Source organism: Mus caroli, unplaced genomic scaffold, assembly GCF_978045245.1.
Source record: "Mus caroli unplaced genomic scaffold, Mus_caroli_1 scaffold_8, whole genome shotgun sequence".
NCBI classification, from domain to species: domain Eukaryota; kingdom Metazoa; phylum Chordata; class Mammalia; order Rodentia; family Muridae; genus Mus; species Mus caroli.
Window position 1 is genome coordinate 102,946,730 of NW_028227263.1, and position 12,846 is coordinate 102,959,575.

General features: G+C 54.5%; 1 protein-coding gene across 4 annotated transcripts in view; it reads right to left on the reverse strand.

Annotated features, from left to right (window-relative positions):
• The window catches only part of Shank1 (SH3 and multiple ankyrin repeat domains 1), a 47,527-nt gene extending 35,298 nt beyond the window's left edge, over window positions 1-12,229 (reverse strand). For 3 of the 4 annotated variants that reach the window (XM_029479972.2, XM_029479971.2, XM_021167767.3), the window contains exons 1-8: window positions 12,170-12,229; window positions 9,492-9,789; window positions 9,131-9,334; window positions 8,637-8,708; window positions 6,317-6,425; window positions 5,962-6,113; window positions 3,262-3,429; window positions 2,756-2,872 (exon numbers count right to left, since the gene is read on the reverse strand). In XM_029479972.2, the coding sequence (XP_029335832.1) occupies window positions 2,756-2,872; window positions 3,262-3,429; window positions 5,962-6,113; window positions 6,317-6,425; window positions 8,637-8,708; window positions 9,131-9,334; window positions 9,492-9,746 (1,077 nt within the window). In that variant the 5' untranslated portion in view covers window positions 9,747-9,789; window positions 12,170-12,229. Of the gene's footprint in view, window positions 1-2,755; window positions 2,873-3,261; window positions 3,430-5,961; window positions 6,114-6,316; window positions 6,426-8,636; window positions 8,709-9,130; window positions 9,335-9,491; window positions 9,853-12,169 lie in introns of those variants that run through there. The other variant, XM_029479970.2, reaches the window with a different exon arrangement.
• Window positions 12,230-12,846: the final 617 nt, after the last annotated feature.

Consider the following 12,846-nt stretch of genomic DNA (forward strand, 5'->3'; position numbering starts at 1 on the left):
ATGGATGTAAAATAATTGCCATGTTCTGGGAGGTTGGGATAGAACCAGAATCTACCAGATCCTGTTCCCACCATTGAGAGGCCCATAGCCTAGAAAATCTGACCTTTGCCAGGAGGATGGATGGGTGGATAATGGATGGATGGGCAGAAAGATGAATGGATAGATGGCTAGGTGGACTGGTATGTAAACAGATGGATGGACAGGTGGATGGGTGTATTAATGGATGGGTAAGTCAATGTGTAGATGAATGGATGGGTCGATTGACTGGTGGTGGAGAGGTGGACAGACAGATGGGTGGAAGCATATATAGATGGGTGAGTGGGTGTGTGGCTGAATAGATAGATGCATTGGTAACGGATGAATGGGTGATTAGGTGAATGAAGGACGGATAGATGGTGAGTAGGTGGATGGTTGAATGGATGGGCGGCTGGGTGGGTGAGTGGGTGTGTGGACAAATGGGTAGAGGATAGGTGGTGAATGGGCTTATTGATGTGCCCACGGGCAGCTGGATGGCCAGGATGAGCAGAGGCAGGGAGAGACGTGGATGATGAGCTCATATTTGCTAATCATCTACTGCATCTGATAGCAAGAAGAATGTTCACCTGTTTGACCTTTTGTATGAAGGATATTCACGACTGACCCATTTCACAGATGGTGGGGGTTGGTGGGGGAAACTGAAGAAGGCAAAGCAGCATGCTCATCTGGCCCTCTCTGGGGACTAGTGGCTGCTGTATAATTCTCTGCACTCGATTTTCCCTGCTCAGATGGATGCCAGCCTTCTGACCGCATCCTGGCAATTGACACTGATGATGATACTAATAATAACAATTATTATCACGGCTGTCTTCTAGGGATGAATACTTAATGTACGCGACCACTCATCCCTTTCAATCAGCTGACACGGTTCCCATTTCAGGGAGGACAAAGCCTCAGATAGTGGAAGGCACTTGTTCTGGCTCTTCCTGAGTGTGTGGAGCTGGGGCTTTTTCTCTCTGTGTCAAGCACCTGCCTCAGAGTCAGAGGTCCTGGCACAGAGGAGCAGTAGAGACAGCAGCAGCAAGCGGGAAGGAAATGCCAGCACTGTGTTTCTGGGTTTGAGGAACGCCAGTCCTCCCTTGGCGTTGAGCATCCTGCTCGCTGCCACAAGGCGGCACTTGGATACCCGCCATATCCCCAGCACTGGGAGTTCTCAGGAGGCAGAAGGGGCTAGGGCTGTTTTGGAAGACTTCCTGGAGGAAGGGGGGGGAGCAGATCAGCAGCATCCCAGCAGGTGCTGCCCTCCCTACCCTGAAGTCCCCCAAGCAGCTCTTCAAGGGCAAGAATCTTGCTGTGTGTGTGGGCTGTAGCTCAAGAGGTTTGGCTAACCTGGTGTCTCTTGGTACTTGGGTGACAAAGGGGTCTCAGCTCTTGCTGGCAGCAGACCCATTTGGTGAGAGCTTTGTCTCCTTTTTACAGATCATCTTTCCCCAGAATTCCTGGAGAGGGACCCTCCATACCACATTAAATTGCTAAATATACAACACTCTCATCTCCAGGCTTTACTGTGTTCACAGCTCTGTCCTCTGCAGACTGAACTTGCCTGGCCTCTTTTTTTTTTTTTTTTTTTTTTGGTTTTTCGAGACAGGGTTTCTCTGTGTAGCACTGGCTGTCCTGGAACTCACTTTGTAGACCAGGCTGGCCTCGAACTCAGAAATCCGCCTGCCTCTGCCTCCCGAGTGCTGGGATTAAAGGCGTGCGCCACCACGCCCGGCTCTGGCCTCTTGTCTTGAACACAGCTTGTGCTCCCTTCCTGCTCCACTCATCTGCCTCTGCTGTCTTGACATCCTTCAGAAACCCACCTCCACCCAAGTCCAAACATGGCTCTCAAGGGAACGTGATTCTCCATAACTTTACTGAGCACCAAGGATTAGATCAGAAGCTCAGTATAAAGCTTGGAGCTGGACACAGGGAAGAAGCTCATTAAACATGATGGGCAGATGGGTGGATGATGGCTGGATAGATGATGGGTGGATGATGGCTGGATAGCTGATGGGTGGATGATGGCTGGATAGATGATGGGTGGATGATGGCTGGATAGCTGATGGGTGGATGATGGCTGGATAGCTGATGGGTGGATGATGGCTGGATAGATGATGGGTGGATGATGGCTGGATAGATGATGGGTGGATGATGGCTGCATAGATGATGGGTGGGTAGATGATGGATGGGTAGATGGATGGATGGATGATGGGTGGGTAGATGAATAAATGAATGGATGATGGGTTTATGGGAGTGGATGTACGGATGAGTAGGTGGATGGGTGGATGGGTGAAAGATGTGTGGGTAGATGGGTGGGTAGACAGAGGGATGGATAAGTGAGTATATAGGTAGATGGATGATGATTGGATGATGGATGTGTGAGTAGGTAGGAGGATGGATGGATAAGTAGATGGGTTTGTAGATGAGTGGGTGGGCAGATGATAGATAGATAAGTGGATGGATGGGTAGATGTGTTTGTAGATGTACTGATGAATGGGTGGGTAGATGGGTGAATAATGAGTGGGTGGGTGGATGAATGGATAAGTGGGTGGATGAGTGGATGAATGAATGGGTAGATGGATGGATACATGAGTGGATAGTAGATAGGTGAATGGATGGATGGATGAAAATGGTAAATGAGCAGAGGTTGCAGAGATAGGAAGTTTGAGTGGAGAGGGCTTGAACTGGTATGAAGCATGTGCCTTTGAAGGGGCAGGTAGACATTGCTTGAGCTGACCTTGTTGTAGAGAGCACAGATGTGCAGGGCCGTGTTTCCTGAGGCATTCTGGGCTCCAGGCTCAGCCCCATAGAAGAGCAGGTGTTCCAGGTGCTGAGAGTGCCCTCGTTGGCAGGCCTGAGGGTACAGGGAGGGCATGGGCCTGGTTAGACCTCATCTGAATCCAAGGCCCTCTTCCTTCAGGTCAGGAATCTCTGCATCCATGTCCCCTTCTATTTTTTTTTTGTCTCTATTCTTGTTCAGAGACCCAGGACTTTAGCTTCCTGACTCTAAGCATTCAGTTACTCCGCTGTATAAACACCCCAGGCTGGCCCTTCAGGTGAATCAAGCAACCAGCCTCATCCATTTATCTATTCCTGGAGTTCTTTGTGCCTTTTCCTCTTTGAGGAAATTCCACTCCCTTCTGTGTAAGGAAATCTGCCATCTCTTTCATATCCCATCCCTTCGGATGCTGCAGAGCCCAGGTATCCAAGCTCTCCCCAGTACCTGGGACTGAATCTGGATACCTGATGGATTTCCTGCCAGCCGTTCTCATCTGCAATGCCCAGCTGGGCCCTGTTGTACAGAAGTAGCTCGCAGCAGCGGGGGTCTCCCCCCACCATAGCTGTGTGGAACAGGGGGGTCAGCCCTCGTCGGTCCTTGTAGTTGGGGGAGCCCCCAAGGTCCAGAAGTGCCTAAGGAGGGACAGAGAACTCAGGAAGAAAGGACAGATGGCAGTTCTAGTTTCAAGGGGCTGGTAGGAAGGTAAGCCTTGAATGACACATACAGGCTCATACCTGTCTCGTTTCTGCTTCAATGAGTGTGCATGTGTGTGTGTGTGTGTGTACATGAGCAAGCGTGCACACCCATGAATGCACTCGCGTGTGAATGCTAGCACATAGGAATCAATGCTACGCGTCTTCTTGAATTGCTCTCCACTTTATTTTTTGAGAGAGCCTCTCAGTGAGCCTAGAGCTCATGGATCCAGATAGAACAGCTGACTAGTGAGACCCGGGGTCCTCCTGTCTCTGCCCCCCTGGCACTGAGGTTACAGACACCTGCCCCCACACTCTGCCTCTCTGCTTGGGTGCTGGAGGTTGAACTCAAGTTCTCATGCTTGCACAGACTCCACTGGTTGCACCATCTCCCCAGCCCCTCTGGTAGTCTGTAGACTCTGAGCCAGGCTTTGCCCAATCTGCACTAGTCCTAGCCGTTAAGAACAATGAGAAGACAAGGCAGATGGCGTCACAGGACCCTCCCGCTCTGACATGCAGCTCAACCTTTCTCTAGTGGGTGACTCTCGATGAGCCACTGGAGGGTGTCCACGACCAAAGGCATCTTAATTCATGGCAGAGTTGTAGGGAAGGCAGATAGAAGGATGGAGGTCTAAGTGTTAAGAATGTCCCCAGTCAAGTGCAGGAGCGCTATATAGACACCCAGAGCAGGAAGCCTAGGAAAGGCAAGACTGGGGTGAACCCATGTCGAGCCAGCATCCTTCAGGGTGGGAGTTCTAGGGGAAAGAGAGGAAGGGTGCAGAGAGGGGAGGAGTCTAAGCTTGTATAAGAACAAGTGTGACAGTTGTCCCTGTGCAGACAGTCCATAGCAGCTCTGTGCAGCAGGACACTACAGTGAACTGTCCCCAGTGGTGTCATCCAACATGGTGGCCACAGGGGGGCGATGAGTACCTGGCTGGCTGTTGAGTCCAAGGAAGTTCGATTTTAATTTTATTCCATCCTAATTAATTTAAAACTAGACAGCCTGATGTGAGCAGTGGTTAAGGGGCTTGATAGCAAAGATCTGAAACCATGCAGACAGACAGACAGACAGACAGACATGCAAACAATATCCATTGGTTCTGGCTATAAACAGCAATTGTTCGTGCCAAGTGTTTGTGAAAAGAGGTGTCATCAGTGAACCCGGGCGTCTGTGAATATGGATGTGTCTCAGCCTTTGGAATCAGCCTATCCTCACCTATGCCTAAAGAGGGATCAGTTGACCTGACAGAGACAGAAGAAAAAAGAATATTTTAAAATAAGACTGCATGCAGGGGCTGGGGGTGGGGTGGGGTGGACAGCTCAGTTAGTGAAGTGTTTGTCATGTAAACATAAAGGCCCCAGCTTGGTCTCAATAATCCATGTCCAAAAGTAGCACACGGTTGCAGTGTCAGCACTGGAGAGGCAGAGGCAGGTGGATCTCTGGGGCTTGCTGGCCAGCCAGACAAGCCTAACGGGGCAGCCCTGAGTACCAGTGAAAGCCCCATCTGGAGAAATATGGTGGCTGGTTCCTGAGAACTGGTAGCTGGGGTTATCCTCTGGCTTCCACACTTGTACATGCTTGCTCACAGGTTCCACACGCATGTGCCTGTTATGTACACACACACACACACATACACACACACTCTGCATACTAATTTGTTTTGTGCATTTTTCTGGGCACAAAGAGCTAATTTGTTTGGGAAAGCATGTTTTGTTTCTTTGATGGGAGAGTCTCATGATGCCACCGTTAACCTCAAACTCACTCTGTAGTATGTGTGTGTGTGTGTCCAGATCTTGGCTATCAAGACCTTACACCCCTCACCCTCCTTCCTCTACCTCCCCAGTGCTGAGATGCCAGGCTTGTGCCTCCACATCTGGTTTTTGGAAGGTGTGCTTTGCATCTTAGGCGTGAGAAGGGTCTGGATTTGTCTGCGAGAGAATGTGTGTGTTGGGAGGTGAAGTGCTAGGCTAGGAAGGAGGAAGGGAGGGGCGATTTTCAGGCTGTGCTTGGAGATGATCTCCCTAAGCAGCAGGGGCTCACGTTCTGTGTTCTAAGGCCCTCAAGGGCAGATACTTTGGGAAGGCAGAGGTAGGGTGTGCACTGGCTGGGCAGAGGGAAGGGGGTCGTTCTGAATGTTCAAGGAGGAAGCTTTAGAGGAGGGGGATATACGCGGGCTCAGTCACCACCAACTTGTAGACTAAGCTGGGGCGTCTGGAAGACTGACAAGAGGAACTGTGTACTTGTCAGTGTGTGAAGCAGACTTTGTGGTAGGGACATAGAGGGACTGTTTGGGTTGGGGAGCAGTGAGATAGGATACCATGTAACCTAGGCCAGTCTTGAATTCCCAAGTGCTAGGATTACAGGTGTCTACATCAGGGGAATTCTTTTGATCAGAAATGAAGAGAGTAGGGTTGGAAAAATAGAAGGGAAAGGAGAAAGGGCCCCACATCTGGGGACTACAGCAGCCTCACCGTGAGTGCCAGGCAGTGCCGGGCACATGCAGCTTTGTGAAGCGCTGTCATGCCATCCCGGGCCCTGAAGTCTATATGCGCCCCGCCCAGGCACAGCGTCCGAATCACCTCTACTGAGCCTTCAGTTTGGGCCGCCAGGGTCAAAGGTGTCTCTGAAGGGCAAGAGAAGACCTTCAGAGGCATACCTTTTGCCTCCACTTCCAGACTCTACCCCTGGCCTCTTAGCTCAGTCCCCCTCCCCCCTGACAACCTTTAGTCCCTCTGTCTCACCCTCTGGGGTTGAGGTGGTGTCCCCGGCCTCTCTACCCAACCCTGCTCCTCACCCCAGTCCTTCATGGTCCACACCCCTTCCTACCTCCTGAATCTGAGTCGTGGTAGTTGGGGTCCAGCCCCTTGTCCAGCAGCCTCGCCACCTTGTCAGACGTCCCAAGCTGCACATATTCCAGGAACTTCTTCAACCCGGTCTAAATCGTGTACAAAGAAAGACAGGGGATGTCAGGGAGATCAGGGAGACTGAGTGAAGAAAGCTGCAATGAGAGCCAGCACTACCCAGTGGAAATACACAGCCAACCCTTTGCAAAGGCAGAAAGGAAGTCTGGTGTGGGGGGTCATGTCAGTTATCTCAGTGCTCAGGGCAGAGACAGGAGCATGGTGAGTTCTAGACGCACCTAGGCTATATACAGGGAGATCCCATCTAAAAAGTAATATTCTAATACAAAGGGTAGTTTGAATGAAAATGACCCCCACAGGCTCATAGGGAACATGCATTATTGGAGTGGTCGTGGCCTTATTGGAGGAAGTGTGTCCCTGGGGGTATGAGGCCTCAGATGTTCTAGCCATGTTCAGTGGCTCACTCTCTCTCTTCCTGATGTCTGATGTGGATGTGGAAATCTCAGCTACCTCTCCAGTCTGCCTGCACGCTGCCATGTTTCTCGCTGTGATGAAAAGGGACTAAACCTCTGATACTGTAAGCCAGACCCTATAAAATGTTGTCCTTTATTAGAGTCTCTTCACAACAATAAAAGATCTAAGACAAAGGGAGACTGTGAACTGTGTTGAAATCCATCCTGATGACAGGTGTTCTCAAAGGAATATATGCTTAATGTTACTGTTTTGATACACAATCCATAAGAAAATAATTAAAATGCCATGGCCTGGGGGTGGTGGGATGGCTCAGTGGTAACGGTGCTTGTGGCCAAGACTGCTAACCTGAATTTGATTCCCCAGAACACACATAGAGAAGGAGAAAACTGAGCTCTAGAAATTATCCTCTGACCTCTACATGTGAGCCATGAACATGCAACCCCACCCCCACCAGACACATACAATAAGAAAGAAATAGACGTAATTTTAAAAGGATATTATGGGGGCTGGAGAGATGTCTTAAACTGTTAAGAGTGCTTGCTGCTCTTACAGAGGAACCCGAGTTCAGTTCCCAGCACCTGCCAATGGCAGGTAAATGCCAGCTTCTAACGTTTCTAGCTGCTTTGGGTGGCTGCATTCACATGTGCGCGCACACACACACACACACACACACCATTAAAAATAAAATAAATGTTGGAAACGGATGCAGTGGAATTTTTGTGCTGTTTTTGCGGTGTGACTCAGCTCACACCTGTCACATGTACAAAGCCGTACATGGCCACTGGCTCCCACAGTGGATGGCACAGGTAGGGAGGAGAAGGCACGGAGGGGGTGGGGAAGATCGGGTTGGATGGTGTGGGAGAGAGAAGCCTGGAGGAAAAAAACCGATCAGGGAATTTCTTCCCATTAAATGTCAAAAACTATTTCCCTCTGGCCAGATCAGCCTCCTAACTTCCTCCCAACTCCTAGAGGGCCAGGGCAGACAAGGTCAGGAGGAAAAGGACCAAATAGAATAAATGTGGCTGAGAAAAAAAAAAGAGCAAAGCCTGCGGAGATACAGGCACAGGACTGGGGAACTGTGGATGTCTATGAAATACTATCGAGGCAGACAATTGGCTGATGCACTAAGTAAGAAAAGGGCCCTAAGTGCTCCTGAGCAGAGAAGGCAGAGTTAAAAGAACAGATCGGAGGGCTAGGGGTAAAGCTTGTTATGCAAGGATGGAGCCCCAAGTTTGATTCCCCAGAGCCCACGTGAGAGAGCCAGGGGTGCTTGTGTGCACTTGTAATTACAGTGCTGGGGAGTTGGAGATAGACATTTCTCCAGGTCCTCCTAGTTAGCTAGTCTGGCCTTGGAGGTGAGGCAGTAAAAGACTGTATTAAACAAGGTGAGACCAATGAGATGGCTCATCAGGCAACGGTGCTTGCCACCAAGTCTGACCACGAGTTCCATCGTCAGGATCCCTATGGTGGAAAGAGAATACTGACTTCCCCAAGTTGTCCTCTGACCTCCACATGTGTGCCCATCCATTCATTCACTCACCAGCACCACCAGTGCCACCAGCACCAGCACCCATGACCATACCAGGCAAAGATGGCATCAGTCTGGGCAGGTGAGGCCACAGAGGGCAGTGGGAAGGGGGTGTGATGAAGATGAATGGGTGTCTGCAGACAGGATGCACCCTCAAAGTTAAACGGGGGACTTGGCGCGTTGGCAGAGGGAATGGTTGCTGGGCAGAAACTGGGAAGGAAGGCGACGGACAGGGTACTCTGGTGCCGGGGGGGGGGGGGGGGTGTTAGCAGGGTATTCTCACCTTCGTGTGCAGCTTGGCCAGCTGTTTCTCATCCAGGTTGGTCTGTTTGTAGACTCGGGTCTTGTAGCGGAACTGAGGTCAGGGGTAGGATATGAGGGGACACACAGACTTATTAGATTCTTTGTTGGGGAGCAATGTCTGACCCTCCTCGTGTCCAGAATGAGTTCAGGGTTAGCATGGAAATGGCCATAGGTAGGGGCGACCTTTCCAAGAGTACTGGGTCACTAAGGTCTATGGCACTATAATCTCTATCTTATAAGTATAAGCATGAGACCCCCCCCCACATCCATGGAATGTTCTAGAACTACTATGTAGTTGGGATTCCCTCATTTGATGGCGTAAGGAGTTTAGGGAGAGGAAAGGACACCATCAGAGGCAACTCAGCTGGTGATCTGGACTCTGGGAAGTCTTGAAGAGCCCACTGGGGAGTTCTTTTGGAGTTGGAGTGGATGGGTTCCAGGGCATGACTTCTGTTAAGAGTTCTGTGCCCTTACCTCCAGGTAGGGTACCCCTTTCTCAAAGGACTGAGGGTACTCTCTTAGAAGCCTCTCCTCCTCCAAGAAGTTGGCATCCCGGCCTGAGGTGGCTGGCTGGAACAGTCCATAGTTAAGCACGTCCTGAAGACTCTCGCTCAGGGCACAGAGTACTTGCTGTTTGGCTGTCCAGATGGTGGCATCTGGGTTGAAGCGTAGGCATTTCTGGTGGGAGACAGGATGTCTGGGGCTAGGTTGGGTCAAGGGTATGAGGGTCAAGGGTCGGTTGGAAAAGGAATAAGATTCCAGCTAGATCTGGGATCGAGGGTGGGGAAAGACTTGGCCAATGCGTCTGTCAGCTGGCAGGTGAGTGGCCACTCACCGTCTGATGCAAGTCAGGGATGCCAATCCTGAAAACCATCATGCTGAAGTGGGCGTCGTCGGGGACAGACATGGAGCGTCCCTGGAGGCCTCGGGTAGAGGCCAGGTTACCAGGTGCTCCGCTGCCCCGGCCCCGAGTCCCCTGGGGGCCTCTTCCTGGCCCGTCTGGGGAGCTGTCCGATTCTGAGCCCCCCTCGGGACACTCGCTGGCACTGTGTCGTTCCTCGTCCTCGCTTGTCGCGGGGCTGTGGGTCATCGTGGGGCCACGGGGCGACGGGGGACAGCAGCATCACAGGCAGCTGAGAAAAGCAAGGTGTGATCCTCAACTGTAGAGCCACTCAGAGGCCACCAGTACCAGTAGACAGACACAGGGGCAGCCAAGGGAGACTAGACATGCCCTCAGCCCTCTGCACAGACAAGTTTGCACTACCTCTGCAGCCTTCCTGGCACCTTTCTCCTCCCTGTCCTTGGCCCTGCTTGCAGCCCCCCACCCCCCTGCGCTCCACTTTGTGGCTGACCCAGTGTGTCCTAGAAATCACAGAATCACCGCGGGAGCTAGTGGCCCACTTTGTCAAACTACAAAAAAAAAAAAAAAAATGAAGCTAAAATTAGCTAAGGACAGACAGGTGGACCAATCCACCCCGGCATCCTGCCCTCCTGGCCGGAGCCTGGCCCCTTCACCCCAGGGAGGTGGAGACTGACTTTTATAGTAAAGGTGAGATGGAGGTGTGAGTTTTGAGCCTGGGGCAGCAGGAGGTGCCCGAGAGCTGGTGACTTCACTGAAGTGTGGCTGACCACATGTTTAGAGGGCTGCTGCTGGGGAATGAGCTGTCCCTGTAGGGGATGGAGGGACACGAGTGGGGGTGGATGAACAGAAAAGAGAAGTTCCCCTGAGCTGGGCCCAAGAGACCGATGATGAGAGGTTACTGGGGCGTGTGAAGAGGATGTGTGGGTGGGTAGGGAGGCTGGCCCTAGCTCTGGCTGGAAAGTCCAGGTGACAAGCTGTGGTGGCCTGGGTGGGTGTGGGCAGCTGCAGGTGACCTGTGGGTGTTTCAGGAATGGCACAGCAGGGTGGGTGGGCTGGCACTGCTTGGTACTGGCGGCTCCACCGAGGAGAATTTGGATTGGGTGGGGTGTCTGGGAAGGAAGCTAAGAAGTGAGTTGCAACAATATGGGGACCAGGAGATGGGGAGGGTCGTCCCTCTCAAAGTGGCCTACTGAGGGGTGGCTCCATTCCAAATGCGGTCCTCTTCTCTCCTGTTTGCCACCCCCTACTCCCCACTCTAGAACCGGAAAGCAGAATGTCTGGTCTGGTCCCTCCCACCCCACACCAGGCCCGGCTCCTGCACCGTTGCCATGGAGATGGGAAGCAGTGGAGGGTACTGCTGACTTTGGGGGAGTGGGGATGGGCTGGGGGGAGGGAGGGTTGGGGAAGGAAAGACGAAATGTTTAAGGAAGAGAGTTCCAAGAACTGTAGGCGAGCAGGCGTCTAACCACGGGCTGAGGAACCCTCCCCCTCGCGGGGACCGAGCTCTGAAGCACCCCATCCCAGGTACCCTGCCTTGTGGCTCAACCCGCTGGGCTCGGGAGGAGACCCGGGTCTTCAGCTCAGTCTGCTGACCGCCCTACACCACATCCCGCCTGGCAGTGTGACCTCAGCCACTCCCCCTCGGCTGACCCTGGCTGACATCCCCTTTGCAGCCCCAGCTCTGCAGGAATGGGGTGGCAGGTGGGATAAAAGGTCAGCAAAGGCTAGGTCCCCCATAGCGCGGGCTCCACTGCCCCAACACCCAGGACAGCTCGGGGCCCCTCCCCCTCCGGCCTCGAGGGAGGGAGCGGGCACACTCCGCCGGGGCGGCATGAATCAAAAGCTCGGCGGCTAAGAATAGCTGGCACGCAGCTGGTACCGAGACGGGCTGAGGAATCGGCGAGGGGGGGTGGCTAAGGGGAGAGAGGGGGTGCCCTGAGAGGCTGCGGGGGGACAGGGGACGGCTGGCGTGGCCAGGAGCCGGGCCCGGGGAGAATGAATGGAGGTGGAGGAAGGCGGGAGCAGGGAGGTTGGTGAAAGAATAGCCCTGGGTCGGGAGAGGGAGCTGGGACTGGGGGCGGGAGCAGAGGGGGCGCGCCGGCCTGCGGAGAAGGAACCTGAGGCGCGATGGGCACGCGAGGCGCGGGTGGGAAGGAACTACAGACGCCTGGAAGGGGCGCCGGGTCCAGGCGTCGTAGGAGGCTCTGGCCCAGACCCTGGGTTGGAGTGGTTGGAGACCAGGGTGACCTAGGGGAGGGGCCCAGGTGTGCTGAGGTGGGCGAGGCGGGGGAGTGGCCGAGCCGGGTTGGGAGGCGGGGACCAGGACCCAGTCTTGGCCCCGGAGAGCCACGGAGACCAGTTCGGCTTAGGGGGCGCAGCACGTGGGGGATGGGGCACACCCTCCTAGCAAGGATACGATCTGGGACGTGGCACTCGGGACCGGGTCGCAACCCAATTTGATGTCACCCTTAGGGGCCATGCTACCTTCCACACCCTCACCCCCCCTCCCATACACACACCCTAAATGTACACCCAGGCCGGAGCCGGCGCCAGGCCAAGGACATCCGGGGCGCCTCCGCCCTCTCCCGCAACCCCAGTTCTCGCAATTGCACTCTACCCCAGAACCTCCCTGTAGTGCCCCGTGCCCTTACCTGCCTGGCGGGGCTGCTGAGTCCCGGTCGGCGGCGCCCGCGGCCCCTCCCCCCTCCCCCCACCCCCCACCCCCCCGAATACGGGGGACCCTCAGGCCATGCCCCACCGCCCCGGAGGGCGAGCGGGCCGGGGAGGGGGCGGGCGAGGGCCGGGGGGAGGGCGGGGGGGCCGCGGACCTCACCCCCCCCGCGGGCCGGGCCCGGCCATCCGCAGCGCGCCCCCCTTTCTGCCGCGCCCGCGCGCCCCTCCTTGCCCGCCCCGGGGCTGGGGTCCGGCCGGGCTACGGGCGCCGCGGCTCCCTCCGGCTCTGCCTCCTCCTCCTCCTCTGCCAGGGGCCGCCGCGCCGCCGCCTGCTCCTGCTCGGCGCCTCCACTGCCACCCGGCTCGCTCTCTTTCGCACTCGCTGTCTCTCCCTCACCCGGTCTCTCTCTCTCTCTCTCTCTCTCTCTCTCTCTCTCTCTCTCTCTCTCTCTCTCTCTCTCTCTCTCTCTCTAGCTCTCCTCTCTCTCCCTCCCTCCCCTCCCTCCGCCCTCTCCCCTCCCTCCGGGAGCCCGCAGAGAGATATCGCCCCTCCCTGAGCCCCCAAACCTCGCCCATTCTCCCCCCCTCCACGCGGCTCCACCCCCTCCCCTCGCCCTCCTCCACCCTTCATCTCCACTGCCCCATCCCCAAACCC